The following is a 27,976-nucleotide window of genomic DNA, read 5'->3' as shown; positions in this document are numbered from 1 at the left end:
GGATTCCATTGATTGCATGCAGTATAATACATGCACATTTGATCAAGGATGATAATAGTAAATTAAAGGCAAAACCACATAGATCACATTGGTCGAGATAACAAAGCATCACATATATAAATAAAGAAGGCCAGATATGTTAATAAAGGAAGTCAAGTTTAAAATTACTAAATGATATTCGTAGATCACAGCCACAAAAATACATTTAATTCAGAAATGGAAGAAATAAAACTTTCAGCACAAGAATTAAAGGTATACATAAGCAATTTACTTTCAGTTCCAAAATCATGAAAAATAAAATATATGTGATACACATAGAAGACCTTTATTGTAAGAAAATTAAATTTAATAGTGAGAATAAAAAGAATACATATGGAGAATAAATCTAAATGCAATCTCACCTCTTCATCAATAAACCCATGGATAGTATCTGCAGCGCTCCAATAGGATGGAGAGGCTCGCCTGGTTTGAAGCGCAAGCGATGGATGTCAAATAGGAGCAAGCCCCAGATTTGAAGCCCGCTGTTGGAGGGAAATTGATGGTGGATCTCAACGAGCAGGCAGAGTAGCTGAGAACGGATGTCGAATAAGGAGAGAACACGAATCGAGTGGAGATCTCTGCCGCATCTGCAACACGGAGCTTCATTTTAATCTCTAAATACAACAAAGATAGGGACGAACAATCGCCACTCACCAAATAGAGCGGGTGGCTCTCGCGAAGATGGGTAGGTATCGGGTAGCTCTCATCTGATATGGAAAAGAAGAAGAATGGGGATTTACACTGGATGTAAAAAGAAAAAAAAAATGGAAATTAAGGATTTTTTTTGTCCTTTATCTAATAGAATAGATGATAAATTGGCAGTTTATTCCAAATCTGCCACAAATCGCATAATATACTGGCTGGGGAACTAAACCGCTACAACAGCCACCACAAAATCGCCAGATAGCGGCACTTTTTCAAATCGCCAAAAATTTTTTGCCGTTATTATCCGCTTCTGTTGTAGTGAAACTTAACGTACAACTCTATCATCGACACGTGAAATCGAGTTTGTTGATAAATATATACATGCGTTGTCAGTGATGGACATTATTTGAAACTGTATCAGCCCACCAAATACTTGTATAGTATTTCTGTATAAAATATTGCTCATCCTTTTCGAAATGTGACTTTGTATATTCTCACAAAGACCATTTTGCAACTCTACAAAACTCATAGTGCATGGAATAGAAAATGAAAATGGACATTCAGAAATAAAAGTCACTCCTTCGTGTATGTTTGGTATAATTTCACCGTTATAATACACTCGCAAATTTACAATACCTTCCATAACCTCAACTTCACCTAATCCGATTTTTTTGACACAACTAATTCCCAAAAAAAATTCACAAGTATGAAATATATGAAAAAAAAAAGAGGAATGAGAGTAGAAGTGAGGTATAAGTCTAGATGAATTGAATTTCGTATTTATAGGCAAGACTCTAGATTAAAATTGTACAAAATACAAGCTGCGTTTTACAACTTTTGGTACAAAAATTCTACACGTTTAAAACACAACCTGCGTTTTGGTATTTCAAAAAAAAGGCCATTTCAAAAACACAACTTGCGTTTGGTTTATTTGAAAAAAAAAAGAAAGAAAAAGTCGACAATTCTAAAACTGTAAGTTGCGATTGATTTGTTTCATAAAAAAAAAGTGAAAAAGCAAAATGTAGGTTGCGATTTTGATTGACACTATAGCAGCACAAATATTTGATACACGTCCATTTCCTTGAGTTACACCATAATTATTTTTATATGAAAAAAATAGCTTATGTGCACAAATACTAAAATAATAACGATAAGGTAAATTCTATCTCTGATTCTCTCTTAAATAAAGAATAAATTATCTTTTATGATAAATTTAATAATTATTAGATAAAATAAATTATGTCATCAAGATGCTTAATATTAACTCTTAATTTAAGTTGAATTTTGATAACCAAACTAATTAATTATAGTAAAACTATTTAAACTTCATACCTTTAAAATCACATTATTTTTATATCAATTCTATGAACAATTATGAAATTTACCCTTACTCAATTAACACCTTATTTATTATTTTATTATTTTAAATTTGTGACTCGGCCTTTTGATTTTTCTTTTGATTTGTTCTTTTTTAATTAGTTTTCTAATTTTTTTCTTTTTGTATTGTTAGATGTAATTAATATATATGGTTTTTAAAATTATAAAATAATATCTCTTTTGTAACTCTTATAATTTACAAAAGAAAGTTTTATTATATTTAAAGAAAATTATATGGTACAGATCTAAATCTGTACAGATTTAAAGATTTGTTTACTTAAACCACACTTTCTAAAGCCACACTTTTCACTTAAAACCGTAGCTCTTCACAAAGAAAAACGTCACCTAATGGAAAAAAGTAAATTAGAAGATTTAAGAGAAGAAATAATTAAGTTATCAAAATTAATAGATCAAAAATTAACGATTTTAACTAATATTAACTGTAATGACACCGAATTCTTAAAATCAATACAAAATGATTTTTCTCAAAATCTTTATTTTACTATAAGTTTTATTGAAGGACTTCGAAAACCTGAAAAAACTTATTTTTCACACGGAATTTCTAAGAAATGTTACCATGGAAATGATTCCCCACATCTTTATCATACTTTTAACCCACAATTAAATTCTATAGTAGATATGCTTGAAGAAATATTAGTATCTATAAAATTTCAAAGAAATAAGGAAAAAGAAAATCCCAAAGAAGGAAAATTTCAAAATATAATCAACATAACAGATTTAAAAGTAAAACCACCACTAAAATTATGAATATTGAAGAAAAATTAGAAGAAGTTACAATGCTTTTTAAACAATTAAAAATGGCTCAAGAAAATAATATTATGGAACAGGGATTTCAGATAGAAGAAGAATTAGTAAATTCTGAAAATATAGAAAATGAAGAACACATCCTAGATTATTCAAGTGACGAAGAACCAGCAATTCCAATACAAGTAAAAAATGAAGCTGGAACATCTAGGGATAATCAATCTCAATTTAAATGGGAAACAGGTTTTGATAATTATGCTTTTAAAAAAGGATTTATAAATAAAGATTCAAAATATACAAAAACACCATCAAAATACGTTCCTAAAATCCAGGAAATGGAAGGAGAAAGAATGCTCGATTTAGACTGTAAAAAGAATGAAAAAGAAATTTTCGAAAACTGGTTGAATTCCTTTTTATTAGAAGCCTTTACTAATTCAAAACTTAATGAATTATCTGGAAGAGATATTTGGAATTACATAGGGTTTCATACTAAAGGAGCTATAAGAGATTATATGACATCAATAGAAAACCAAATAATAGAAGAATTAGCAACAAAAACAACAGCTTATGATAAGATATTATATATAATGATGATTCTATATAAAGAATTTTTTGGAAAAAATATTATAGATCATAAACAAGAAGTCTATAATAAAGAATATCAAGAAGCAAAAAATCATTTAGCTAACATTCAGATATATGATCTATGTAATGTGGAGTCTTATATATGTGAATATAGAATACATTATTACAAATTAAAAGAAGAAGATAAAAATCATTATCTTAGTATGTATATAACAAAACTTCCATATCCTGCTAATGAATTTATTATGGAAAGATTTATAAGAGAAATAAATAGAGGAACAATTGAAAATAATTTTGGTGGAACAACCTCTGCAATAAGAGAGGAAATAAAAGAACGTTGTATGCAAGAAGCAACTCAAAAAAGATTTGCAAATATAATTAGAATTTGCTGTCAGGATAATGAAGAGATACCTAAAAAATATGGTCTTAATAAAAATTTTCAAAGAAAAAGAAAATATCAATTTAGAAAAAAAAATACTATCCAAACTGGAGAAAAAAGAGGTATTTTAGAAAAAGAAATAATAATAAAAACAAAAGACAAAAAAGTGATTATTGCCCGAATAAAAAAGAAAATTGTAAGTGTTGGTATTGCCAAGAAGAAGGACACTATGCAAATGAATGTCCGAAAAAGAAGGATAAAAAGGATCTTACTAAACAAATAGAAATTGCTAAGTCCTGTTTCATGGAACCATTAGAAGAATCTGATGATAACTTAGACTATATTTTTGAATATGTCTCGGAAACAGACTCAGAGACTGAGTAATAATGCTACATTTATTACTATAAAAATAACAGAAAAGTTTATAAATGCTTTCATAGATTCTGGAGCAACGCAATGCTTTGCTAGTTCAAACATAAAACTTGATTGGAAAAAATTAAAGAAACCATTAAGAGTTAGAATAACTGACAAATCAATACATAAAATTAACCAAAAAGCAGAGATGGTTGAAATTTTTATTCAAAATTATAGGTTCATTGTTCCATCTATATATATGTTAGACTCTGGAATGAATTTTATCATAGGAAATAATTTTTTAAAGCTATATCATCCATTCATTCAAGAATTAACATATATAGTTTTAAAAGCACCACACGATTCTTCAATAAATCAAAAATCAAAACGTATAAAAATACCAACTACCACTATAGATAAGGTCTTAAAATTTAAAATATTTTCTATATTAGAGACATGTTATTTAAATTTATACTTTCAGATAAATATCCCAAAAAATAGTCTTGAAATAAAGATAGAAGAACTTTTGGATGAAATTTGTGCTGAAAATCCTTTAGATGTTAAAAATACAAATAACGAATTAGTAAGTATTAAATTAAAAGATCCTACAAAAGAGATAAATGTTCCAAATAAAATTCCTTATTCCGCAAGAGATAGAGAAGAGTTTTCATTAGAATGTAGAGATCTTTTGGAAAAAGGAATTATAAGATTAAGTAAAAGTCCTCATGCGGCTCCAGCCTTTTATGTCGAAAACAATAATGAAATTAAAAGGGGAAAACGAAGAATGGTTATTAACTATAAGAAGATGAATGAAGCAACTATTGGTGATGCTCATAAACTTCCAAGAAAAGATTCTATTTTAGAAAAAATCAAAGGAGCAACTTGGTTTTCATCTCTTGATGCAAAATCAGGATATTGGTAGCTTCGTTTAGACGAAGAAACAAAGAAATTAACTGCTTTTACTTGCCCAACAAAAGAATCAACAAGTGTGTTACTCTATGAATGGAATGTATTACCATTCGGATTAAAACAAGTCCCAGGTATTTACCAAAGATTTATGGAAGAAAATCTAAAAGAGTTAAATGAATTTGTTTTAGTGTATATTGATGATATACTAATTTTTACAAAACAGGATAGAGAAGATCATCTTCAAAAATTATTAATAGTTTTAGAAAGATGTAAAGAAAAAGGATTAGTTCTTAGCAAAAAGAAAGCAAGAATAGCAAAACAAGAAATAGAGTTTCTTGGATTAATTCTATCTACTCAAGGAAAGCTAAAACTTCAACCAAATGTCCTAGAAAAGGTAAATTTATTTCCTAATAAAATAGAAGATAGAAAACAATTACAAAGATTTTTAGGATGTATAAATTATATTTCTGATCAAGGATTTTTAAAGAATATAACAGAATACACTAAAAGCTTATTTCCAAAAATAAGTACTAAAAAAGAATGGAAATGGGATGAAAAAGATAGTATGCAAATTCAAAGGATTAAAGAATTATGTGAAAAACTTCCAGAACTTTATATTCCAGAAGAAAATGACTACTTAATAGTAGAAACAGATGCTTCAGATATAACCTGGTCAGGATGTCTAAAAGCTAAGAAAGCTATAAAAAGTTTGGAACAAGGAAAAGAATCACTAGATTCTAAAGATTCCCTAAAGGAATTACTTTGCAGGTATATTTCAGGGACTTTTACTCCAACAGAACAGAGATATACCACTCATGAAAAGAAAACTCTAGCAGCAATTAAATCTCTTAAGAAATGGAAAATTGATTTACTACCAAGAGAATTTACATTAAGGACAGATTCAAGCTACCTAACAGGTTTCATACGATATAATTTAAAAGTTGATTATAATCATGGACGATTGGTAAGATGGCAATTGTTTTTGTTACAATATCCAATAAAAATTGAATATATTAAGGGTGACAAAAATGTTATTGCAGATACATTAACAAGAGAATGGAGTTCGTCTACAATGCATTAGATCAAGAAATTCAAAAATATGAGCAAGAGCTCGAAAAATGCAAGCATTGTCAGCAAATAAGGACACAGATCCAATCCCTCAAGAAGGCCATCGAAGCAATGAAATCAACACAACAAGCAGAAACATCAGAGTTCAGCCAGCTAAGCATGGTGGACAAATCAGGTGAAGCAAAAATTTCAGAAAATAAAATAATTGCTGAAATCATTAAAAAATCCACCCAAGATAAAAAATACTATGTAATTTATAATGGCCCCATGAAAGGAGTATATGATGCCTGGGAAAAAGTAGCACCATTCACACACCAGTCAAAGATAATTCATAAAGGAGGGTTCCTAACACTGGAAGAGGCAAAGAAATCCTTCAAGGAATATGAAGCTCTCCATCCAGAGCAAACCCTAAAAAGAGCAGATAAAGCTCCAATTCAAACCCAGAGAACAGGGATAATAAGAAACATTCCTACAAGGGCTGAAATCAAGGAAAAGAAAAGGGTCTGTAGATCTAATCTCAGAGAAACCCTTAACATAGTCTTGAATTGGACTGAAGAAAAAAGGGCAATTTTGGGATATTATCCTGTTGCCAAAGAACAGCTAACAAAGCTGGTTATATTTCCAGATGCTTCCCCATCTGACACCTATCAGTTTTTCCAGTATGGATTAATTGATACAATCTTAATTTTTAATGATCTAAAAATTATTAGTGAGTTTCCTGCAGGATTCGTTGATGCAGTAAAGAGATTTAAAAATATGATTGACAATGTAAATCTAAGGGATATATCCCTAAAATTTACAAACAGTCAACCTATTTTTAATGAAGAAGAAGAATGCTTGGTTCCAACACACCAAGTAATATTCATGTCCGTCTTCCCAGGAAATTTTCAACCAATTGATCAAATTCAAGATTTAACAATTTACAGTCATGAAGGAAGGCTAGCCAGCACATTAGCAAGGTTCTTTGAAAGAACTCAAAAAATAACGAAGGAATCTCACACAAGGATTAATTATAAAAGTAGAAATACTCTGCTTGTGTCCAGTAAAAGAAATGAAATTGAAGAAAGAGAGATGAGACTCTTGGTAGAATTTGAATCAGCATTCTACAACTTATCTGGACTTTTAGAAAAGCTCCCTGAAGGGATAAAGAGGAATCTCTGCTATTTGATAAAAGACAGAGAAGACCACAAGTGCCAGCTATGTGCTTCAGAGTTATCTGAAGAAAGCAATAATGAAACGGAATCAACTCACATGATGAAGGAAGAAGACAATACATCTGACGGTCACATGATAAAAAAATAGGACAGCACATCTGAAGCATCTCTCAACATTATTGCATAGTGACGTAAGCACTTAGGTCATAGAGCACCAACAATGTAGCTGGTGAAAGAGAACAAACAATGACGTAAGCAATGACGTCATAAGAAGGGTAAGGATGGGAATTGTCCATCAAACCCAACTATTATAAATAGGCTGCTTAGGCAATTGTAAAGGCATCAGACAATAGGAAGCAGGAGGCTAAGAGTACTCATATGCTAGGAGAGCAAGGAGGAAGCTGCCGAGGCGATTCTATAGTCTGAGGAAGAATCCCCTTAGGGAAAAATAGTTCTAAACTCCCCTCTGGAGTTAGTATCTACAATCTCCCCTCTGGAGATAAAAACCCCTTATATAAAATATATTGAATAAAGGAAGTTTTTCTCCAGAAAGGTACATCTTCATTCTAGTCTTTCAATTATGAATTATTTAGAAAGTTTAGAATTAACAGAAGAATCTGATTATTATAGATTAACTGCTTTATTAGATAATGAAAAGCAGGCTGTTCTAAAAACAGAATTAAATCTCAAATCAAATGAAAATTTTAATAAACAAAATCTTTTAAAAGAAGTTTTTAACAGAAAAAATATAATATACTATGAAAAAATTCAACTTGAAGCTCCTATAAAAATAAAATCTGCCAATGGAGAACTTGAAATAGCTTTGATAAATAATGAAGAATTGAGTAAACAGATTGAGAAAATTAAGGATCAACAAAAAAGATCTAAAATTGGATGGATTCATATTAGTACTATACAAGTCTTAATTAAATCTACATGTATGAAAGGAATTAATTCACCAATAAGTTTAGCAATCTGTGACAAAAGAATTACTGATGACCCAATAGATCAAATAATTGGAATTGTTCATGGAAATTCGGCAAACGTAAATGTTAAATTTAATGCCCATCTTGGATATGCTATACCTTTATCAACTGAAAATCTTGGAAGATCTGTAAGTTTGGCTTATAAATTTCATAGAAAGAATCTAATGGAACAAGATGATGAACCATTTTCAATTACATATGCAATAAATTATGCTTTAACAAATAGCCATCATAGTATAATATTTAAAAACAGAGAAAGAATTTATATCGATGAATTATTTCAGAAAATTGTAAAAACAGAAATACCAAAATATAAAGCTATTGAAAACTCAGTTCTATTACTAAAAGAACCATTAGGAAAATTGGTTTCATCAAATTTTCAAATAAGAGAATCTAAAATTAATAGTCCCTTAAGTTTATCTAAGTTAAAGATTAAAGAAGAAGATTCTGAAATAAAAGAATTAACAAAAAAGGTCGAAAAATTAAATGAAACCCTAAATACTAAATTATGACAATAAATAAAGAAGAAATATATGTAACTTATCAAGATAAGAAACAAGAGCTCTTTGAAAGAGAAAATCGTTTGAATTATTTGCAGTTCTCTGAAATAAATCAAAGCGCATTTAAAGCTCTAAAAATAATCTATGACAAGTTAAAAAGAGAAGTTGAAGAGTTAGAAAAATTAATAGAATCTCTAGAAAAAAGTGATGAAGTAATGATAGAATTTGCAGAAATTCTAAAGTAAATAATGAAGCATACAAAGATTGAAAGACCAGAAAATAAAATAAAAAGAAAAAGAGCGAAAAAATTAAAAAGTAAAATAAAGGAGTATAAAAAGGAATTAAATAATCTTCAGATCGAAATTGATGACCTTATAATAAAAAGGATAGAAATAAGAATAAATATAAACAAGTTGGAGTTAAACTTAAAAAATTTATAAATGCCTGGAAAACCATATTATGACTTAAAAGAATTAAAGCTGTTAAAAGAAAAAATGGAGAATGAGGTTGAAAAATTAAAAAGATATTTAGAAACAACGGAAAGTGTAGAAATAAAAGAAGTTTTTGAAGATTTGAAAAAATATATTAAAGAAAAAGACAAACAGATAAAAGATTTTATAAACAATAATCCATGCAAAAAAGAATATTATAAACTAAAACAAGATTAAAAAACTATAAAAATGAAATCAGAATTATAAATACTAGTAATAATAGAAATTTTCAAGATCCTTAAATCTATACACATTATAAACATAAAAGAGTTAACAATTTTCAACATCTTCAAATCTATGCACATTATAAACATAAAAGAGTTAAAAATTGGTATCAGAGCCAAGTTAACGATTAAGGGTAACACTTTCTCTTTAAGCAATACTTTTAGTGATACGCTTTTAAACCAAATAAAAACAAAAATCTGTAAATCTGTACCAAAATGCATCTGTACACTAGATGAACCCTATATTTAATTAGTTTAGTTGTCAAAACTCAAATAAATTAAAAGTAAATATTAGTCATGATCACATCATTCATTTCATCTAATAGTTATTAAATATGCTATGGAAGATAATTTATCCTCTATTTGAGAAAGAGTTTAATAGAATTCAACTAATAATAATATACATTAATAAAATATTATGAACCAATGCAAGATCGATTCAAGTACTTGATATTATTCGCTTTTTATTTTTAGTGCTGTTGTTTAGTGGTGTTTTCTAACAATGTGAAAATTTGGAGAATTAATTTTTTGTGTGGATACTATAAATATGAAAGTCAAATTTGTGGTTTTTAATTTTTTTTTTTTTTGTAAATATACAAATTTAAGGGTTAGACTTGTGATTTTTAATTTTTTTTATAAATATACAAATATTAAGGTCAAATTTATTTTTTTTACTTTAAAATTTTTTAAATATACAAATTTAAGAGTAAAACACTATAATAAGCTAAGGAGAATAAAATTTTACACAAATAAATAAAAAAAAAAACGGTTCATGAATACACCAATGCATATTACTATATAATTCGAATCAGTATGTTTTGAACTAGAATTACATGTAACTCACACAGCAGATACACTATAATTCGAATCAACCTGATTCGAATTACACCCACAGTAATTCGAATCAAGGTGATTCGAATTACACTCACACACGCTGCACATAGTAATTCGAATTGGCCAGATTCGAATTACTCATTATTTAATTATGCTCATTCTTTTATTAAAAAATTAATAATTTAAAAATTAAAAAAATATATATTTTATTTCATGCATTAAAAAAAGCTAACAAAATATTTAATTACGAGATTTTTTTAAAATATTAATGAGCTATCAATTCAAATTTCATACAATACTCTTTTGCCCATTTTTAATAGCTCATAATTTTTTTTAATAAATTTATTTAAATTATACCACAAAAAAATATTTTATTCTATACAAAATAATTTTAAAAAATGGCTTAAAAGATGTTAGGAGTACTATAAAAATTTGTAATGTGCTAATGACTTAGGACATTAAAGAAATACTCTACATAGTCAATAATAATTTAGAAATTAAAAAAAATATAGTTATAACCAATATTTACCTAAATTACTAGAATATTACAAACTTTTATAGTACTCCTAATATTTTTTAAGCCATTTTTTAAAAATTATTTTGCATAAAAATGGCTTAAAATAGTTTAAAATGGTTTAAAATGCCCTTTATTCTATGCAAAATAATTTAAAAAATGGCTTAAAAAATGTTAGGAGTACTATAAAAGTTTGTAATATTCTGGTAATTTAGGTAAATACTAGTTATAACTATATTTATTTTAATTTTTAAATTATTATTGACTATGTAGAGTATTTCTTTAATGTCCTAAGTCATTAGGACATTACAAATTTTTATAGTACTCCTAACATCTTTTAAGCTATTTTTTTAAATTATTTTGTATAGAATAAAATATTTTTTTGTGGTATAATTTAAATAAATTTATTTAAAAAATTTATAAAAAAATATTCATGAGCTATTAAAAATGGACAAAAGAGTATTGTATAAAATTTGAATTGATAACTCATTAATATTTTAAAGAAGTCTTGTAATTAAATATTTTGTTAACTTTTTTTAATGCATGAAATAAAATATATATTTTTTAATTTTTAAATTATTAATTTTTTAATCAATTATTAATTTTTTAATAAAATAATGGACAGAATTAAATGATGAGTAATTTGAATCTGGCCAATTTAAATTACTATATGCAGCGTATGTGGGTGTAATTCGAATCAGGTTGATTCGAATTATAGTGTGTCTACGTGTGTGAGTAATTCGAATCACATGTAATTCTAGTTCAAAACATACTTGATTCGAACTATATAGTAATGTACATTGGTTGATTCATGAATTTGGTTGAAAAAATTTTTAAACGTGCTAATCAGACCCTCTAATTTGCTTTCGAGTGAAAAAAATTTACTTTACCACAAGTCGAACGCTTTGATTTGTGCAGTATAAAATTTGACGGGACGATCTTTTAAATTTGAGGATCGATTTGTTATTTAAAATAAAAAAAATTAAAATTCATATCAAAGAAAAATACACTAATTAACTATGATATTGAATTAGACACAAATTTTTTTCATTTTTAAAAAAAAAATTAGCGGATATTATTTAAGTCATTTTCAAGAATATAATATTCACCCATTATAGTTAGGTACACAACCTGAATTGAAACCTGATTAATTAAGACGAAATTATGACAGATGAACAGTAAAAAATATAATAATAAAAGAGGCCAAGTGTATATAATCATGCTACATTAATGGTTTCATCCAAGGTTAAAAATTAACATACTCGCATACAATACTGAATAATATTATCATTTTATATTTATCCGTTTAACCTAAGTATTTTAATTTATTAAGGTAAAATCTAATATTTGATAATACTTAAAACAGTATTGTTAAATTTAATGTCACTTTTTGTTATATTTTTTAAATACTTTTTTTATTTTTCAAAAAATTAAAAGTATTTTCAAATATTGAAAAACATTACTGTAAAATTATATATTTACCGCAACCACCCTAAAATGTAAATTTTATTAAATATACACGGGAGTCAATTATTTCTTCATCAAACACATAATTGGAAAGGGAAAAGAAGAAGCATACACATCTCAATTCTGGTCTAATTCCTAGTAAGAATAAACACAAAAGATAGCCATACAATTTTAGATTCCAAAACAACTTTTACAAAGTTTATTTGCACTGCTTCTCGAGAGAAATTGTGTCCACTGAAGGTGCTCAAGTTGTTATAAAAACGAAGCAAATAACACTCTTAATGTATGGGAAGACTTGCAAATAAAGCTAATAATTCACTACTTTTTCTTTCTTTCTTTCTTTCTTTTTTTTTTTCTTTATCACTTTTACTTTTCTTTTTGCTACGACTAAGCAATAATACATCATGTTCTTTCAACAGCAAATAAAATCAGCTACAAATAATATAATTAAAAAAATAAGAAGTGACAAATTTACAATTATAATGTAAAAAATTAAAGCAAGTAATCAAGAACTGAAATATTTGATAATTAGATATAGGCCCATGTTTTAAAGTTTAAACCTTTTTGTAACAACTTTAGGTGATCACTGATGATCAGGTAATAAGTAATAACAAACCATGCATAGTTTAAAAATAATGTATTACTTTCTGTCAAAAAAAACTTATTACTTAAATCAATATACACCCTATAAAAGTTTAAAACTCCAAAAGTAAATTAATAATAATTTAATTTTCATGATAAATTATTTTTACGCCGTCATTGAATTGTATATTATCACATTAATGAAAGTAACTATTTTTTAAATTTATTATTAAAAAATAATTTAAATATATAAATCTAATTAAATAATTATATAAAATTTTTTATATTGACAATACATTAAAATTAAATTTATTTAATAAATAATAACTAGAATTAGTAGATATAACAAACATTTTAAATTTATATTAAATTTAATTTTGATATATTTTTAGTGTAAATAAAACAATTTTATATATACATCTAATTATATAATAATATATCAATAAAAAATAACTATTTTTTTATATTGACTACAAATAATTATCCAAAAAAAGAGATATAATTAAATAATTCTGTATAATATATTTTATATAACTAATTAGTATATTAAAATTAAACTTTTTTTGAGATAAACTCATTATTATATTCTTATGTGACGTATTCTAATGACAGTTTGCATACATGTTTTTTCCATAATTTTTTTAAAAAATATTATATAATCAATTATACATAAATTAATATTTAATGATTATTTATGTCGAGATTTGTCAATAATTTAAATATTCTGTTTTATATCTTTTTAGTTATTATTATTATGATTCTTTCTTTCTTTTTTTTTTATATTTTCATGAGTCAATCATCAATAATCAATAATTCTACAATAGGTTATATTCCGAAACCAAGCATGCTTTCATAGCATATTTTAGTGTCAATTTGAATATCTCTCTCTTTCCAACTATTTTAAAAAAAATATTATGTAATCAATTATACACAAATTAATATTTAATGATTAATTATGTTAAAATTTGTTAATAATTCTAATATTTTATTTCATATCTTTTAGTAATTATATATCATAATTAATATGTTTTTATATCCTTTTAAATATTATCACGATTCTTTCTTATATTTCTATAAATGTTATATATAGTATTTTGGTTTACTATTTATGAGTGTAAGCTTTAGAACCAAATATGCTTAAGTGGCGTATTCTAGTGTGAGTCTACATATTGATGCTATTTTTAAAAAATATTATGTATTAAATAATTAAACTTGTTATTATTTAATAATTAATTATGATGGTATTTATCAATAATTATAATATTTTATATCATATATTTTTAATAATTACATTAATTTTTTTTATATTTCTATGAATATTATATATATCTTTTAAATAATTCTTGATTATTTTTTATACAATATTTTGAATAAGATATATTTCTTATTTTTGTCTATTAAATTTATCTAAATAGTCAGAGAATTATATGTTAATATCTTAATAATATATTATTATTTTCTACTACTTAAATCAATATTATTATTACTATTATTAGTTTGACAATATTTAGTAAATACATATAAAATTTACTTTAAAATATTTTAGTTCATTTTTTCTTATAGACATTAAGTTATTTGTTTACTACATACGATATTTTTTATTAAATATAAATACTTTGTGAATTTTTTTATTTAATAGATTGTTTAATGTTAGTATTGTTTTTGTCCCTAATTCATATGCTCTCAAAAAAGAAGTTATTCGTCGGCTCTTGATGAATACAAATGCGTGGAACACTGCAAAAAACACTAACAGAAGATCCATGAAATCTCTTCAGCTGGGATCACAGATGTATTCACTCCAGCAGGTATTGTTTTATAAGTGATAGCATTAATTAAGAGAGTTGCGTAGTGCTTCTTGATTATTCTAATGTGTTTTAAATTAGCCTTTCGAATTATAGGTGTTTAAGGTAGTTTTTGGTGTAGAGACAGAGATTTAAAGATTAAAACTGAGAAATAGAGACTAAAATAAATTTTATTATTCTATATGGTGTAAAATGGGAGAAAGAAATTGAAACAATAATAAAGCTCTAATTTAATTTGCATAAAATGTAAAATTAAAATTAATTAATTAATTAAAATGAGGGTATTTTAAGTATAAAATGTTATTAAAATTTCAGTTTTTATCTCTAAAAATTTTAGTCCTCTATGTTTCCACTTTTTGGAGGTCTTGAAATATTAAAATTTTGGGGACAGAGACAGAAATTTTAGTACCAATCTCTGAGCCAACAAACATGATATTGAGTCTCAGTCTTCCAGTCTCTGTTCCAGTATCTCAAAACAAACACAACTGTCGAATTAGGCCCGTTTGGAAAGCTTCAAAAGTAACTTTTTTGAGTTTTTGATTTATGAAAAATAGTAGTATTAATGTCTAGTGTAATTTTCAAAACCAAATTGCAGCTTTTTAAGAAGTTATTTAGAAACTTATAAAGAAGTTAAAAAAAATAACTCTTCATATAATACTACTATTTTTTATCACATTTTTATAAAATAAACACTTTCAAAACTAAAAACTCAAATACAAAATAACTTATTTATAAATTATTTTTAATATAATCATTTATTATTTAAACTATATTTTTCAAAAATAACTTAATTAATCTGTTTCCAGACTGAGCCTTATAGTTATTGGATCATAGCTCCTAAACTTAATTTGTGTAATTGTGTAGATAAATTGAGCTTTTATAAAAATGTTTGGTTATAACTCACTAGTGTTTATGAGATTGGATGCCGAGTTTTTTATATGATAATGCTTGAATGCTTATTGCCAAGCTTTTTTTTATATTATAATATAAAGTATAAATAACAAAAAATATATAAAATTATTTTATATAAAATAAATATATTCATGAATAACTTAATCAATTTAGATTTAAATTAATTTAATAATTAATTCATTAGTTCTCTTAAATAAATATTAAAAATTTAAATTTTTAATTTACGATAAATTATTTCTTAACCTATCAAGTTAAAAAATATCGTAAAAAAAAATTTTTCAGACATAAATATAGAAAAATAAATATATACTAATACACTAATTTATATTATAAAACACATATAACTTTTGGAATTTAATTGCGATAAAATCAAGATTATATGTTATTTAGTGCTTGTTTGGGCGCCATTATTTTGATTAAAAAATTTTTTTTAATGAAAACATATTTTTTTTAAATATAATTGACAAATTTCTAGTAGTAAAAATAAAAGTACTAAAAAAATAAAAAAAAAACATCTTTTTTGAGAAACTGTAATTTATATTTTTTTAAAAAAATCTTTTTCTGTTAAAAAAATATATTTTTCGTATAATAAATAAACAAAAAAGTACTTTTATATTATTATACCCAAACATAATTAATAGATAAAAATATATTTTTCACGAGATATTTAAATATAAAATTACTTTTACTTACCAATGAGTAATAGCTCAAATGACATAGTCTCCCCATACTCAATTAAGAGGTTGCGAATTCGAGTCTCCTATCTTTGGTACTTTTATTTTTTTATAAAATCTTAAAAAAAAGATAACTAAAAAAAAATCCTTCCTTATAAAGTCACCAAAAAAAATCCTTCCTTATAAGCTCGCGAGCTCTTAGCAAAGAGGCACATCAATGTTCAATCTTAAATGCTAAAAGTATATATTATAAAAATAAAAATTGTGAAGCTAAAATCTCTCGTTTTAGTTGTGAAAGTACACTACATAGCCACAAAAGAAAGGCGAAAAAATTGCGCCCTGAAATCCCTGTCTCCGCTAAATTCCTGCAATCTCAATCAAATAAGGCGGCAAATTTTTTAATTAATTAATTAATTTAATTATAAAACCCTTTCTGCAATCTCTCTCTCTCTCTCTCTCTCTCTCTCTCCGTAATGTGGGTTCTCTTCTTGATTGCCCACCTTCTTCATCTTCCTCTGCAGGTACGTTACCGCCGATCCTAAAGCTTGAATTTTTTACCGTTCCGATTTTGCCCTTTTCATTAAAATTGAAAGGAACCCCTAATTTGAAGGGTTTTCAGCTAACGAAGAATCGTGGATTTGCTTCTCTTTTCGTTACATCAAGCATTGAACAATGTCGTATATGGCTATGGGCTATGCAAGTTTCGTTTAATAGGGTTTATGCACATTGCAGGTTATAGTGTAGTCTTAGAAGGAAGGGAGAGGGAAGGTGTTTGTGGCAATGGAGGAGCATAGTCAATTGAAGCGTGCCATTATTGATTCCTCTGCTGGGGCAATTTCCGGTGGAATTTCAAGGACAGTAACCTCTCCCCTCGATGTTATTAAGATTAGGTTCCAGGTAGTTTATTCTTTTGTCGTTGCCTCCTTTCAAGTTTATTTTATTTCCCTCTAACAATGATGTTTTATTCAATATTCATATTCATTGGCAATGATAGGTTCAACTAGAGCCCACATCTTCATGGGCTTTACTACGCAAGGATTTTGCTGCACCATCAAAATACACTGGTATATTTCAAGCATCTAAAGATATTTTCAGAGAAGAAGGTTTTCAGGTCTAAACAATAGCGCACAGTTTATCCAATTCTGTTCAAGTGCATTTTCTTTTGTAAGTTATCACTTATCAGCATAAGTTTCTATGACAAATTTACAGGGTTTTTGGCGGGGGAATGTACCGGCATTGCTTATGGTTATGCCATATACAGCTATACAGTTTACAGTTTTACACAAGTTGAAAACTCTTGCCTCTGGTTCTTCCAAGTCAGGTATTTTACTTTATTACTCAGTGTTGCAATATACTCGCTTTATTAGCAAAGTATTTCTTTGAAGACTTAGGCGGTGTTTTATCAGTTATCATGTCATGATCACTTATACAACTTCTAAATTATTGTTTCATGAACTGTTGAAACTCTTGCGGATATGTCGCTGGATTTGATTTTACCAAATGTACTCTGTGTGAGGCTTTATTGAGTCGGAGGATGTTGTCGGTTAATGTGTGTATGTATGCAAGAAAAATCTATGCCCATGCATGGTGTATGTTTTAGGGATGCAATTACTTGTCAGGAAATATCTCATACCCTATCCAATTCTTGGTCTATATTGTTCATTGGTTTCTTTTCTGTTGGCTGCAGAGGATCACAGTAGTTTGAGCCCTTATCTGTCCTATGTCAGTGGGGCATTAGCTGGATGTGCAGCTACAATAGGGTCTTACCCGTTTGATCTTCTCCGAACCATATTAGCTTCTCAGGGGGAGCCAAAGGTATAGGAAACAAGGTTATAATGCAACTTCAAAGTTAACCTGTGTAATGTTTAAGTGCTTTGAAGGCTAGTGAATCAAATAACTGGTCTTGTTTTTGAACACCTGCTGCCAGCTGATATGCATTTTTCCTTACCATGATATGCTTGAAAATTTTAAGTTGGCATTGTTCTATTTTGTTTGTTCTTTTTGCCCGTTGCAAAGAGTGGGCTTTTGGCTTCTCCCCATTGGTTCCCCATTCCTTCTTGTCTAATTATAGTTATACTGCCAAATTTAGTTTGTCATCTTATATCCTGTTTTGTTGCATTGGGCGAAGCCAAAGCCTTCATTAATGATTTTTTGAACTTTATTTATCCCTTCCTGTGAATTTAATTTTCTGTTAACATGAATATGCTGTTTATGCTCTTCTTCTCTGCTTTGTTCTGATTTACTGATCTCCGATGTTGTTTTGGCCCTTTTGAAATTATTTCACATTGCAATTGCTTGCTAATATCTTGCCAAACCATCAGGTGTATCCAAACATGAGGTCAGCATATCTTGATATCGTCCAGACTCGGGGATACAAAGGCTTGTATGCTGGATTGTCACCGACGCTAGTTGAGATTATACCTTATGCAGGCCTACAATTTGGCACCTATGATACATTTAAGCGTTGGGCCATGGTAAATTTCAGTTGCCATATTTAAAATTTCTTACTTAATAGTTGACATAATTATGACCTGCATCCATTGGTTCTGATTATTAATTTATTAGGCATTGTATGAAATTGTAGGCTTGGAACCATAGATATTCCAATACCACCACAGGAGGTAACCTGTCTAGCTTCGAACTCTTCGTTTGTGGGTTGGCAGCTGGAACATGTGCAAAACTTGTCTGTCATCCACTTGATGTAGTCAAGAAAAGGTTTCAGGTAAAACCTCTGCCCATTTCAATTATTACTTCTGTTATCATTACTTCAAAATAATTAAATTTTAGAATATTAACTTGTGATAACCACTGGTGCATATGCAAGCTTTGTGTCGTTCTGAAACGTGTAAAGGATATTGAAGAAATTAGAAAGCTAAATGTTTTGTTGTTGCATCCGTCATGTCGATGTAATTATTAATTTTACTCTGCTACAGATTGAGGGGCTTCAGAGGCATCCAAGATATGGAGCAAGAGTTGAGCTTCATACATACAGGAATATGTCTGATGCCTTGAGCCGGATAATACGGTCGGAAGGTTGGGCCGGTCTATACAAGGGGATACTACCGTCAACCGTTAAAGCCGCACCAGCCGGGGCTGTAACATTTGTTGCATATGAGTTGACTTCTGATTGGCTAGAGTCCCTTTCAACTTGAATTTCCACACTTTTTTTTTTTATTTTTTATTTGATTACCCATTCATTTTTGAAATATGAGGTTGATTCCCTCATAGAATAGGAAGAAAGCACGAGGGATGACCTAATTGATTTTGGTTACACCGGTAGTTCATAAGAGTAATGTTCCTTTAGATGGAGGGAACTTAGGATGAAGGAGGATCTTAGCATACATCAATACGTGTTTACCTTTTTCTTTTTGGGAACTGAATTATATAGCCTTGCCTGCAGGAGGTGTGGTTGTTCTAACTAATGTTTTTCTTGAATTGCAAATGTAAATTTACAATATGATACAAAACCTATCTTGTGTTACATTAGATTTGAATTTGAAGAGGTAAATTGAAGCACTAGTTATCGTTTCGAGTTTGAGACCCTCAGCTATGCTGATTATTTTGCGTACTGTGTTTTATAGATTAAGCTACTAATTATCCTTACTGTGAGTAAAAAGAAAGAAATCTAACCATATATTTCAGGTAACTCTCCTATAAGAAATTACATTACAAGTACAGTATCTTACAGAGTAAGATAGCTTAAGCTGCTGCTGTTTAGAGCTTTGAATGAAAAAATGTTGCCACTTAAACTTGGTAGCATAGAAGAAAGAACAAAGACACATTGTTGGTCATACCAAACCCTTATTGAAACTCATCGTCCCACAAATGTACTCAAAGCTATCCCCTGTCAAACAAACCTGTTAGCTATGCCTGTAGAGCTTTATCTTGATGATTTGTTTTTTTCTTGGTTGCTATTTTCCGGAGGGAGTGACAGGAACTGTAAGATCCTCTGAATCTGCACGGCTTCAATCCGGAACTTTTCAGCAATCTTGTGGACGTCCATTGGTCCTCTGTGATCTTCATCCCTGCCCTCATGCAAGAGGAAGATATGGCGCAACTGAGCCACATTCAAATTGCCTGTAGAAACAGGCCTTTCTTCATACCTACCAGAATCCGGTTTTGTATCTCGCAACTTTGGCATAGGCCTCTTAGATTTCTCTACCACAAATGCCTGTAAAAACATTATCATCAGCATGACGAGGCTGCCACACAATAAATTTTGCAGTAATGAGCAATACTTAGACCATTCAAGCTGTGTTATTCACTATGAACTCAGTAAATTTTAGAATACTAAGTGCCTTAACAAACTTGGTAGATTCAAATGAAGACTCAAACAAACAAGAATCTGATTATGTCAAGAGTAAGAATGAACCCAAGCTCAATAGGGAGAACTGAGTAACAGTTCATAGAGAAGAATCAATGAATCAAGATTCAATGATAACAATTCACTAATAAACCAATCACAATGAAGCTATTCCTATTTATACTCTTAATTTTGTATTTCTGTATCATACGCAATGTTAATTCCATTGTTGATGATGAAACAGTATTAACAAGTTTTGCATAGAATTAAAATGGAAAAGAAACTGACCTCACCCATTTCGGATTTCCCCCCAGGTTTTGCAGTAATTCTACCAAGCATTTGACCAAGCATGGCATCGTATTTTGGATCTCTTTCTTCCAGAACATTCTCCAAGTTAACTTTAGAGCCACCATCTTAAACGAACACAACCACCACCAATGGCATCAAACAACACCATTTAGGGATCACAAATTCACAGTTCGCAGAGTCAAAATCCACAATTAAAAAGAAAAAAGGTAAAAAAAATAATAACTGCTGAATACAGAGCACCTTGTATGGTTTCTAAGAAAGAAACAAAACTAAAGGAGCTAAATTTCTGGGAACCGCAAATCTTTCAAGTAACTTACCCGCGTTTAGTGTGTCCTGTGGTTGTGCGGTGACCTTGGAAACATCCACCTTCCGTGGCGGCGGTGGATCGACGACCTTCTTAGGTTTGGGAATATCTGCTTCGGAGGAAGCTCGTATTCTTCCAGATGCTCGACGAAATGCCTGACCCATCTCTCACCCTCTCACCGCTTCAAATGCACTTTCCTTTATGTCTCGGCTCTTAAACCTTCCTATTCCGACTATTTGTTTAATTTATTTATACTTATTTTATGAATTTAATTATTCAGATTTAAGAATAGATAAGTTAGTTTTTTATTTAAATAAAATAAATTACTCATTTATTCAAATAAATCGTAATACATAATTGTTAGACAAAATATTATTTTCATAAGAAAATTATAAAAATAAATAATTAGTTGTTTGGTAATATTTCTATATATAATATTTATATTTATTTTAAATTAAGTTAGATCATTTGATAGTTAGTTATTTATTTAAATTTTGAAATTAACAGCAAGCAAGAAGTATGGGAACAGCTACAAGAAATTCAAATTTTTTGTAAGTGGTGTACAAAGAGTAACTGCCTATTGAGATTAGGCTAGTCTATAAATAGAGCTTTAGGAACACGTTGTAATCAGTTCAGTTCTTCTTGGAAAACGCTTAGAAACCTAAAAAACGCTCTCAGCCCCTTGGCATCACAGAGTAAAATTGGGAATCTTAAGTAATTCCTCTGAACTCAAACACTTGTACTTTGCTTTTTTCCAGTTTTTATTAATAAAATTCCTCTACTTTTACGTCTTTTTCTCTTTTACGTTCATGTTTCTTCCTTCATCTTCCTTTTAATTTCCTGTTTGCTTTAATTTCTGCATTTTACTTTGCCTCCTTGCATGTTTTCTTTTCATCTTTAATTTTACTTTCGAAACTACAATTGAGACTTCGAGACATCCACAAAAGGAATCGTTTCCGCTCCTTAAATTAAGATTGTGAAACAAAACTCGAAAATTGTTGATTTATTTGTTGTTAACAATGGAACAAAAATTCGAGTAAAACAAATTGGCACGCCCGGTGGGACATTGTCAATAGATTGTAGTTTGTCAAAAGGAAAACCAGGAGTTTTTGAGTTTTCATGTGATTGCGCAGTGGTAAGTTCGTACGTCCAGAGCCAAGGAAATCAGCGTCAGTTGACATGTCAAATACTTCTGCAGCATCTTCTTCTACTTCTAGTGATGAGATTAGAGGAAATGAATCCGAAAATTCTCCTGTGATTTCACACGCAGAGCCTACCTTGATGTCAGTGAGGCATGATGGCGTTGGCCATGCCCATACAGGGTTAAATGCAACTCACATAAATACCGTGGGGTGGCCGCCATATGGCTTGCCACCGGGGTATGTCCCCTCCACGGTGACACAAGAATTGCATGTGCCTCTCTACTCAACTTTTCAAAATCCTATTTATCAAAATCCATATGGCATGTCAAATGTACCTGTTTCTGGGGCGTCAGGTTCACACGTATCACAACAAAATTTTTCACATTCTATTAATACAGGAAATAACAGTGCATCTAATTCTACTACATCCACTGTCACTATGGTAGAAAATTTCAGACCTGTATTTCCTGACATGTCAAGAGCAATGCCTGTTAATCAACCTAGTCAAACTGTGGGATCTTTAACAAATATTAGACAACAGATTGATGAAAGCCACCATGATCTAATAAACATGTTAACTCATCAAATGGTGACAGTTTTAAATCCTCTTTTAGAAAACACAAACACTAGAATTGAACAATTAAATAGGCAAGTCAATAGGATTGTTACTGTGGTAAATTTGGAAGAAAATGACAACTTGGGTTTAAGATTTGATAATGTCAATCAGAACGGGGGAGCAATTTCTAATTATGATGTCCATATGCCTAGACATGATCAAAATGCTGATGATATGTTAGAAAGACTTAGGCAAAACAACTTAGGGGGGCATTATAATCTAGCAAGAAATGTTGAACAAGTTTTAAACCGTTTGGGATTTAATGTTGGTTGCTTAAATAGGCCATATTTTGTGTCTGCTTTTTCTGAATGTGTCCAACAAGCAGAGCTCCCAAGGGGTTGGAAAATTCCAAAATCCCTTACAAAATTTTCTGGAGAAGAAAATGAGTCTGCAGTAGAGCATATTGCTCGATATACTGTTGAAATTGGGGAAGCAGCTTCTAATGAATATCTTAAGATGAGATACTTTCCTTCTTCTTTAACAAAAAATGCATTTACATGGTTCTCCAACTTGAGACCAAATTCTATTCATTCTTGGACGCAGTTAGAAAGAAATTTTCATGATCAGTTTTTCCGAGGTGAATTGAAAGTTAGTCTTACGGATTTATTTTCTGTCAAACGTGCAGAAGGAGAATCCATTGATACTTATTTGGCGCGATTTAGAAACATGAGAAATAAGTGTTTTACTCCGATTCCAAAAACTGAAGTTGTCAAAATGGCTACTAATGGGTTAGAATTTGGAGTTAGGGAGAAACTTGTCAATCAACATACTTTAGATCTTTTCCAGTTAGCTGAAAGAGTAAGACAAATAGAACAAATTAAAAAAGAAAAAGAAAATTTCAAAAAAGGTTCTAAAAAGGTTGCACATGTGGATTGTTGTTTCGATAGTAGTGATTCAGATGAGAAAGAGGTTTATATTGCTGAATTGCGTGGGGGTCCTCCTTATGTATGCAAATCTTTGAAGCCTGTTAAAGGAAAAGAAAATGTTTCTTCATATTCCAAAACTGAAGATAAGACTTATTCTTTTGATATTTCTAAGGCAGATCAAATATTTGAAGTTTTATTAAAAGATAAGCAGCTTATTTTACCAGAAGAAAAAAAGATGCCTTCAACTGATGAAATAAAGAATAAAAAATTTTGTAAGTTTCATCAGGTGTTCTCACATACCACTAATAATTGCGTCCGTTTCAGGGATTTGATACAAAAAGCAATTGAGGAGGGAAGATTGAAGTTTGAGGATAAAACTACTATGAAGGTGGACACTGAACCATTTGCTGCTGATTCAAATTATGTTGAGCCATTCAACTTGTCAGTCAACATGGTAGAAGTTGATGCCACAATGGTTAGTGCTAAAGATGAATATAAAGACTTGAGGATCTTTGAGCAAGACAAGAAGCCAATTTATCCTTATCTTGGTGAGGATTTGTTAGATCTTTTGTTGAGAATTAAAGAATATGACAGCACCATCGCCATGTGTCCAAAGTGTAATGCTGTTTTTGACAAGGAAGCTGCAAAAGAGTTTGAAAAGTATAAAGTTGAAGAGAAAGAAAAGGCTGAGTTGAGAAAGAAGATTGCTGAAAAAGAAAATGAAACTAACGAGCTAAAGCGGAAGATAGCCGAGGAAAAATAAAAGTTGGGTGGTCAAACTCCTTTGAACAAGTGCGTCAACAACACTGGGGTGCAACCCGTCAACCAGAAGATGAAGACTGTGGTCATGATTGATGGAAAACCTGATGGATTTTCTCAAAAGACAAGAGTTCCTCCCACCAAAATTTCAAACAATAAATGGGTCCAGAATGTGAGAAATGTGCAGAATCAACCTACTGCTTTTGCAAGAGAAAAAAACAAATGGGTGAAGTCTAGACCTTTTAAGCCCAGGGACTATTAGTCTCAGTTATGGAACATGAATCATGCACAAGATGGAGGTAGTATATATATTTCAAAAAATGTGCCTATTTCCTCAAAGCCAATTTATTCTTGTTATAATCCTAACATGCAGCAGGTTCCTAATTATTCTCCTTGGCCCAATTGTCAAAATGTTCCAAAATATTCTCCTTTTACAACTTTTGGGCAAAAAGAGAATATACTTGAGTATGTTCCTTTAGATCCATACAAGAGACACGGTGTAGATTTTCCTCCTTTGCCAACCATAGCTAAGTTTGTAGAAACAGGCAATTCTTCTAATCACCCTAAATGCAATAAAATGCAAAGAAGAATCTTGCTGGAAAGAAAGTAATGATTGAACACAAGGGAGAAAAGGATGAAGATTTAATTACTGATAATTTTGACACTGATTTTGATGACAGCTTAGAAGCAATATTTGGTATTAAGCAACCTATAGCTGTGGTGTCAATACTGCCTGAGGAGTATAGTCAAGTCCAGGAAGTAGAGTCATTAGAAGATGATTGTTATGATGTCTTTCCTGGAAGTGAATGCTTGTTACTAGATGACAATATGTGTGGTGGAGGATTGTTTGAGAAACCTACTGAAAATGACAAGGAGCATTTGCGTCCATTGCATATCAAGGCTCGTGTTGATGGAAGGATAGTTAATAAGATTTTAGTTGACGGGAGAGCTGCTGTCAATCTCATGTCTGAAAGAATGATGGGAAGGCTTGGAAAGACTGAAAAAGAGCTGATTAAAAGTAGCATTAGGGTAACAGATTTTAATGGAAGGACTTCTTCTGTTAGAGGCGTGGTTCTGCTGTCAATTGAGGTTGGTTCTGTCAATAGGCTAACTCTATTTGTTATTGTTCCTTCTAAAGCTGGTTTTAGCTTGCTTTTGGAATGTGATTGGATTTAAGGAATGGGTGCTATTCCATCCACTCTACATCAAAAGTTAATTTTCTGGAACGAAGATGGAGGAGTGGAAGAAGTTTCTGTTGATAATAGTACATGTTACTATGCATGTGGAGTTCAGGATGTATAATCCTAGAGTCAAGCCACTGACAGTTGACACCAAGGCATTTAATCCTGAAAGTATTGAGATGTGTAAAATAGATATGAATTGTTTTATTTAAAGAAAAAAAATGCGTCAAGTTTAAAATCTTGGACAAAAATAATCTCTCATTGACATTTGGGTATGTACTTCATAAATACAAAAGCCTAATTGACTTAGAAATTCTGTTGAGTCTCTTAGCGCTTGGAGTCAAAACTATTAGAATGTTAGTGTGGAGATTTTATAGGATTATAAATTTTATCAAATTTAATTAACACCTGGAGTTTAACATATGAAAGAAACGACTTCACGAAGTTAAGATTTTGTTACTTCTGAAGTTAGGAAAATTGTGTCAATTAAAACAATGAAAGTGTGTGTCAAAAAACTCTTAACTGAAATATTAAAGGTCAAAACAAAGGTCAATTGATACACATTTAATGTGCCGAAATTAGAACAGATATCATTTGACACACTTAAAAATTTCATACAAAAGAATAGACCCCATTGACAGTTCAACTATTAATGTAAAAAATTTTATAGACTTAGAAATTCTGTTAAGTCTATTACTAATAGGCATTTAATCTGTCAAATGGATGTGTCTAAAATGTCAATTGACTTTCAATATCAAAAATAAGAAAAATGTCTATAAACAACTAAGTTTTTTCACTTTCAATCATTGCATATCTTCAAGTGAGAAATCTTGGGGGCATTATGTTAGACAAAATATTATTTTCATAAGAAAATTATAAAAATAAATAATTAGTTGTTTGGTAATATTCCTATATATAATATTTATATCTATTTTAAATTAAGTTAGATCATTTGATAGTTGGTTATTTATTTAAATTTTGAAATTAACAGCAAGCAAGAAGTGCAGGAACAGCTATAAGAAATTCAAATTTCTTGCAAGTGGTGTACAAAGAGTAACTGTCCATTGAGATTAGGCTAGTCTATAAATAGAACTTTAGAAACACGTTGTAATCAGTTCAGTTCTTCTTGAAAAACGCTTAGAAACCCAAAAAACGCTCTCAGCCCCTTGGCATCACAGAGTAAAATTGGGAATCTTAAGTAATTCCTCTGAACTCAAACACTTGTACTTTGCTTTTTTCCAGTTTTTATTAATAAAATTCCTCTATTTTTACGTCTTTTTCTCTTTTACGTTCATGTTTCTTCCTTCATCTTCCTTTTAATTTCATGTTTGCTTTAATTTCTGCATTTTACTTTACCTCCGGCACCTTGCATGTTTTCTTTTCATCTTTAATTTTACTTTCGAAACTACAATTGAGACTTCGAGACATCCACAAAAAGAATCATTTCCGCTCCTTAAATTAAGATTGTGAAACAAAACTCAAAAATTGTTGATTTATTTATTGTTAACAATGGAACAAAAATTCGAGTAAAACAATAATTTTAAACATTTAATTGTGTTTTCGATGAAAAAAACGAATATAAAAATTACAATGTTTACGTTGATGCTGCCAATTAAAGTTGAGCAATTTTTTTCTTCCACATTTTTTCCAGTAAAAATGAGCATAGGAGAGAGAAATTAATAAATTATTATCATCCCCTCTTTATTTGCACATAATTCAATTGACAATGATAACAGTAATTTTTTCTCTCTTCCCTCTTTTTTTTTTTGTCTATTTTCGTTGGAAATGCAAAAAAAAAAAAATATTCACAGCTAGCACTAATGTAAATATTGTAATTTTTGTTTTCACCTTTTTTTGTCAGGGATAACACAACTAAATACACAAATTGATAAATTTATGTATTTTAATTTAAATTGGTAAATAAAAAAGTATAAATAAGTTTACAATGATATAAATTTTACAGTACTTAGTTTTTAGAGATAAATAACTTTGGTAATTTGGTAAACTGATTTTACGAGAAGGGGGAGATAAAAAAAAAATGTAGTAATGAATTCCGCTACGAAAGTATGTGACAAGTGACAAGTGGCTCCGTTGTTGAGGGAACAACAACGATGGAGACATTCATTATTACACAAAACTCAACTTACAACTACAAGTAGCACACAATATCTGGTTGAAATGTGCAATCCAATTAATCCTCCTTACACTTGGAAGCGACACAATTTATTATGTTTG

General features: G+C 29.5%; 2 protein-coding genes and 1 pseudogene across 2 annotated transcripts; 2 read left to right on the top strand and 1 right to left on the bottom strand.

Moving 5' to 3' along the window:
• Window positions 1-6,109: 6,109 nt before the first annotated feature.
• Window positions 6,110-7,462, top strand: LOC148578747 (uncharacterized; annotated as a pseudogene).
• Window positions 7,463-16,595: 9,133 nt separating this feature from the next.
• LOC107638520 (mitochondrial thiamine diphosphate carrier 2) lies at window positions 16,596-19,790 on the top strand. Its single transcript, XM_016341840.3, has 8 exons — window positions 16,596-16,782; window positions 16,994-17,158; window positions 17,256-17,372; window positions 17,471-17,582; window positions 17,949-18,076; window positions 18,583-18,735; window positions 18,846-18,983; window positions 19,195-19,790. The coding sequence occupies exons 2-8, from the start codon at window positions 17,042-17,044 to the stop codon at window positions 19,411-19,413; spliced, it is 984 nt and encodes a 327-aa protein (XP_016197326.1). The 5' UTR covers window positions 16,596-16,782; window positions 16,994-17,041; the 3' UTR covers window positions 19,414-19,790.
• Window positions 19,791-19,897: 107 nt separating this feature from the next.
• Window positions 19,898-21,399, bottom strand: LOC107638527 (dynein beta chain, ciliary protein). Its single transcript, XM_016341852.3, has 3 exons — window positions 21,191-21,399; window positions 20,853-20,977; window positions 19,898-20,432 (listed from the first exon to the last, which is right to left on the bottom strand). The coding sequence occupies exons 1-3, from the start codon at window positions 21,339-21,341 to the stop codon at window positions 20,142-20,144; spliced, it is 567 nt and encodes a 188-aa protein (XP_016197338.1). The 5' UTR covers window positions 21,342-21,399; the 3' UTR covers window positions 19,898-20,141.
• Window positions 21,400-27,976: the final 6,577 nt, after the last annotated feature.

Source organism: Arachis ipaensis, chromosome B1 (assembly GCF_059453495.1).
Source record: "Arachis ipaensis isolate K30076 ecotype BB chromosome B1, ASM5945349v1, whole genome shotgun sequence".
Lineage (NCBI taxonomy): Eukaryota > Viridiplantae > Streptophyta > Magnoliopsida > Fabales > Fabaceae > Arachis > Arachis ipaensis.
This window is presented reverse-complemented; position numbering and strand designations above follow the sequence as displayed.

Bases quoted from the DNA above. Each gene is read 5' to 3' on its own strand.
- LOC107638520 (XM_016341840.3), top strand. From the start codon at position 17,042: ATGGAGGAGCATAGTCAATTGAAGCGTGCCATTATTGATTCCTCTGCT. The intron at 17,159-17,255 runs GTAGTTTATTCT...TGGCAATGATAG, and splicing joins TTATTAAGATTAGGTTCCAG to GTTCAACTAGAGCCCACATC. The intron at 17,373-17,470 runs GTCTAAACAATA...ACAAATTTACAG, and splicing joins TCAGAGAAGAAGGTTTTCAG to GGTTTTTGGCGGGGGAATGT.
- LOC107638527 (XM_016341852.3), bottom strand. From the start codon at position 21,341: ATGGGTCAGGCATTTCGTCGAGCATCTGGAAGAATACGAGCTTCCTCC. The intron at 20,978-21,190 runs GTAAGTTACTTG...TGTTCGTTTAAG, and splicing joins ACAGGACACACTAAACGCGG to ATGGTGGCTCTAAAGTTAAC. The intron at 20,433-20,852 runs GTCAGTTTCTTT...ATGTTTTTACAG, and splicing joins GGAAATCCGAAATGGGTGAG to GCATTTGTGGTAGAGAAATC.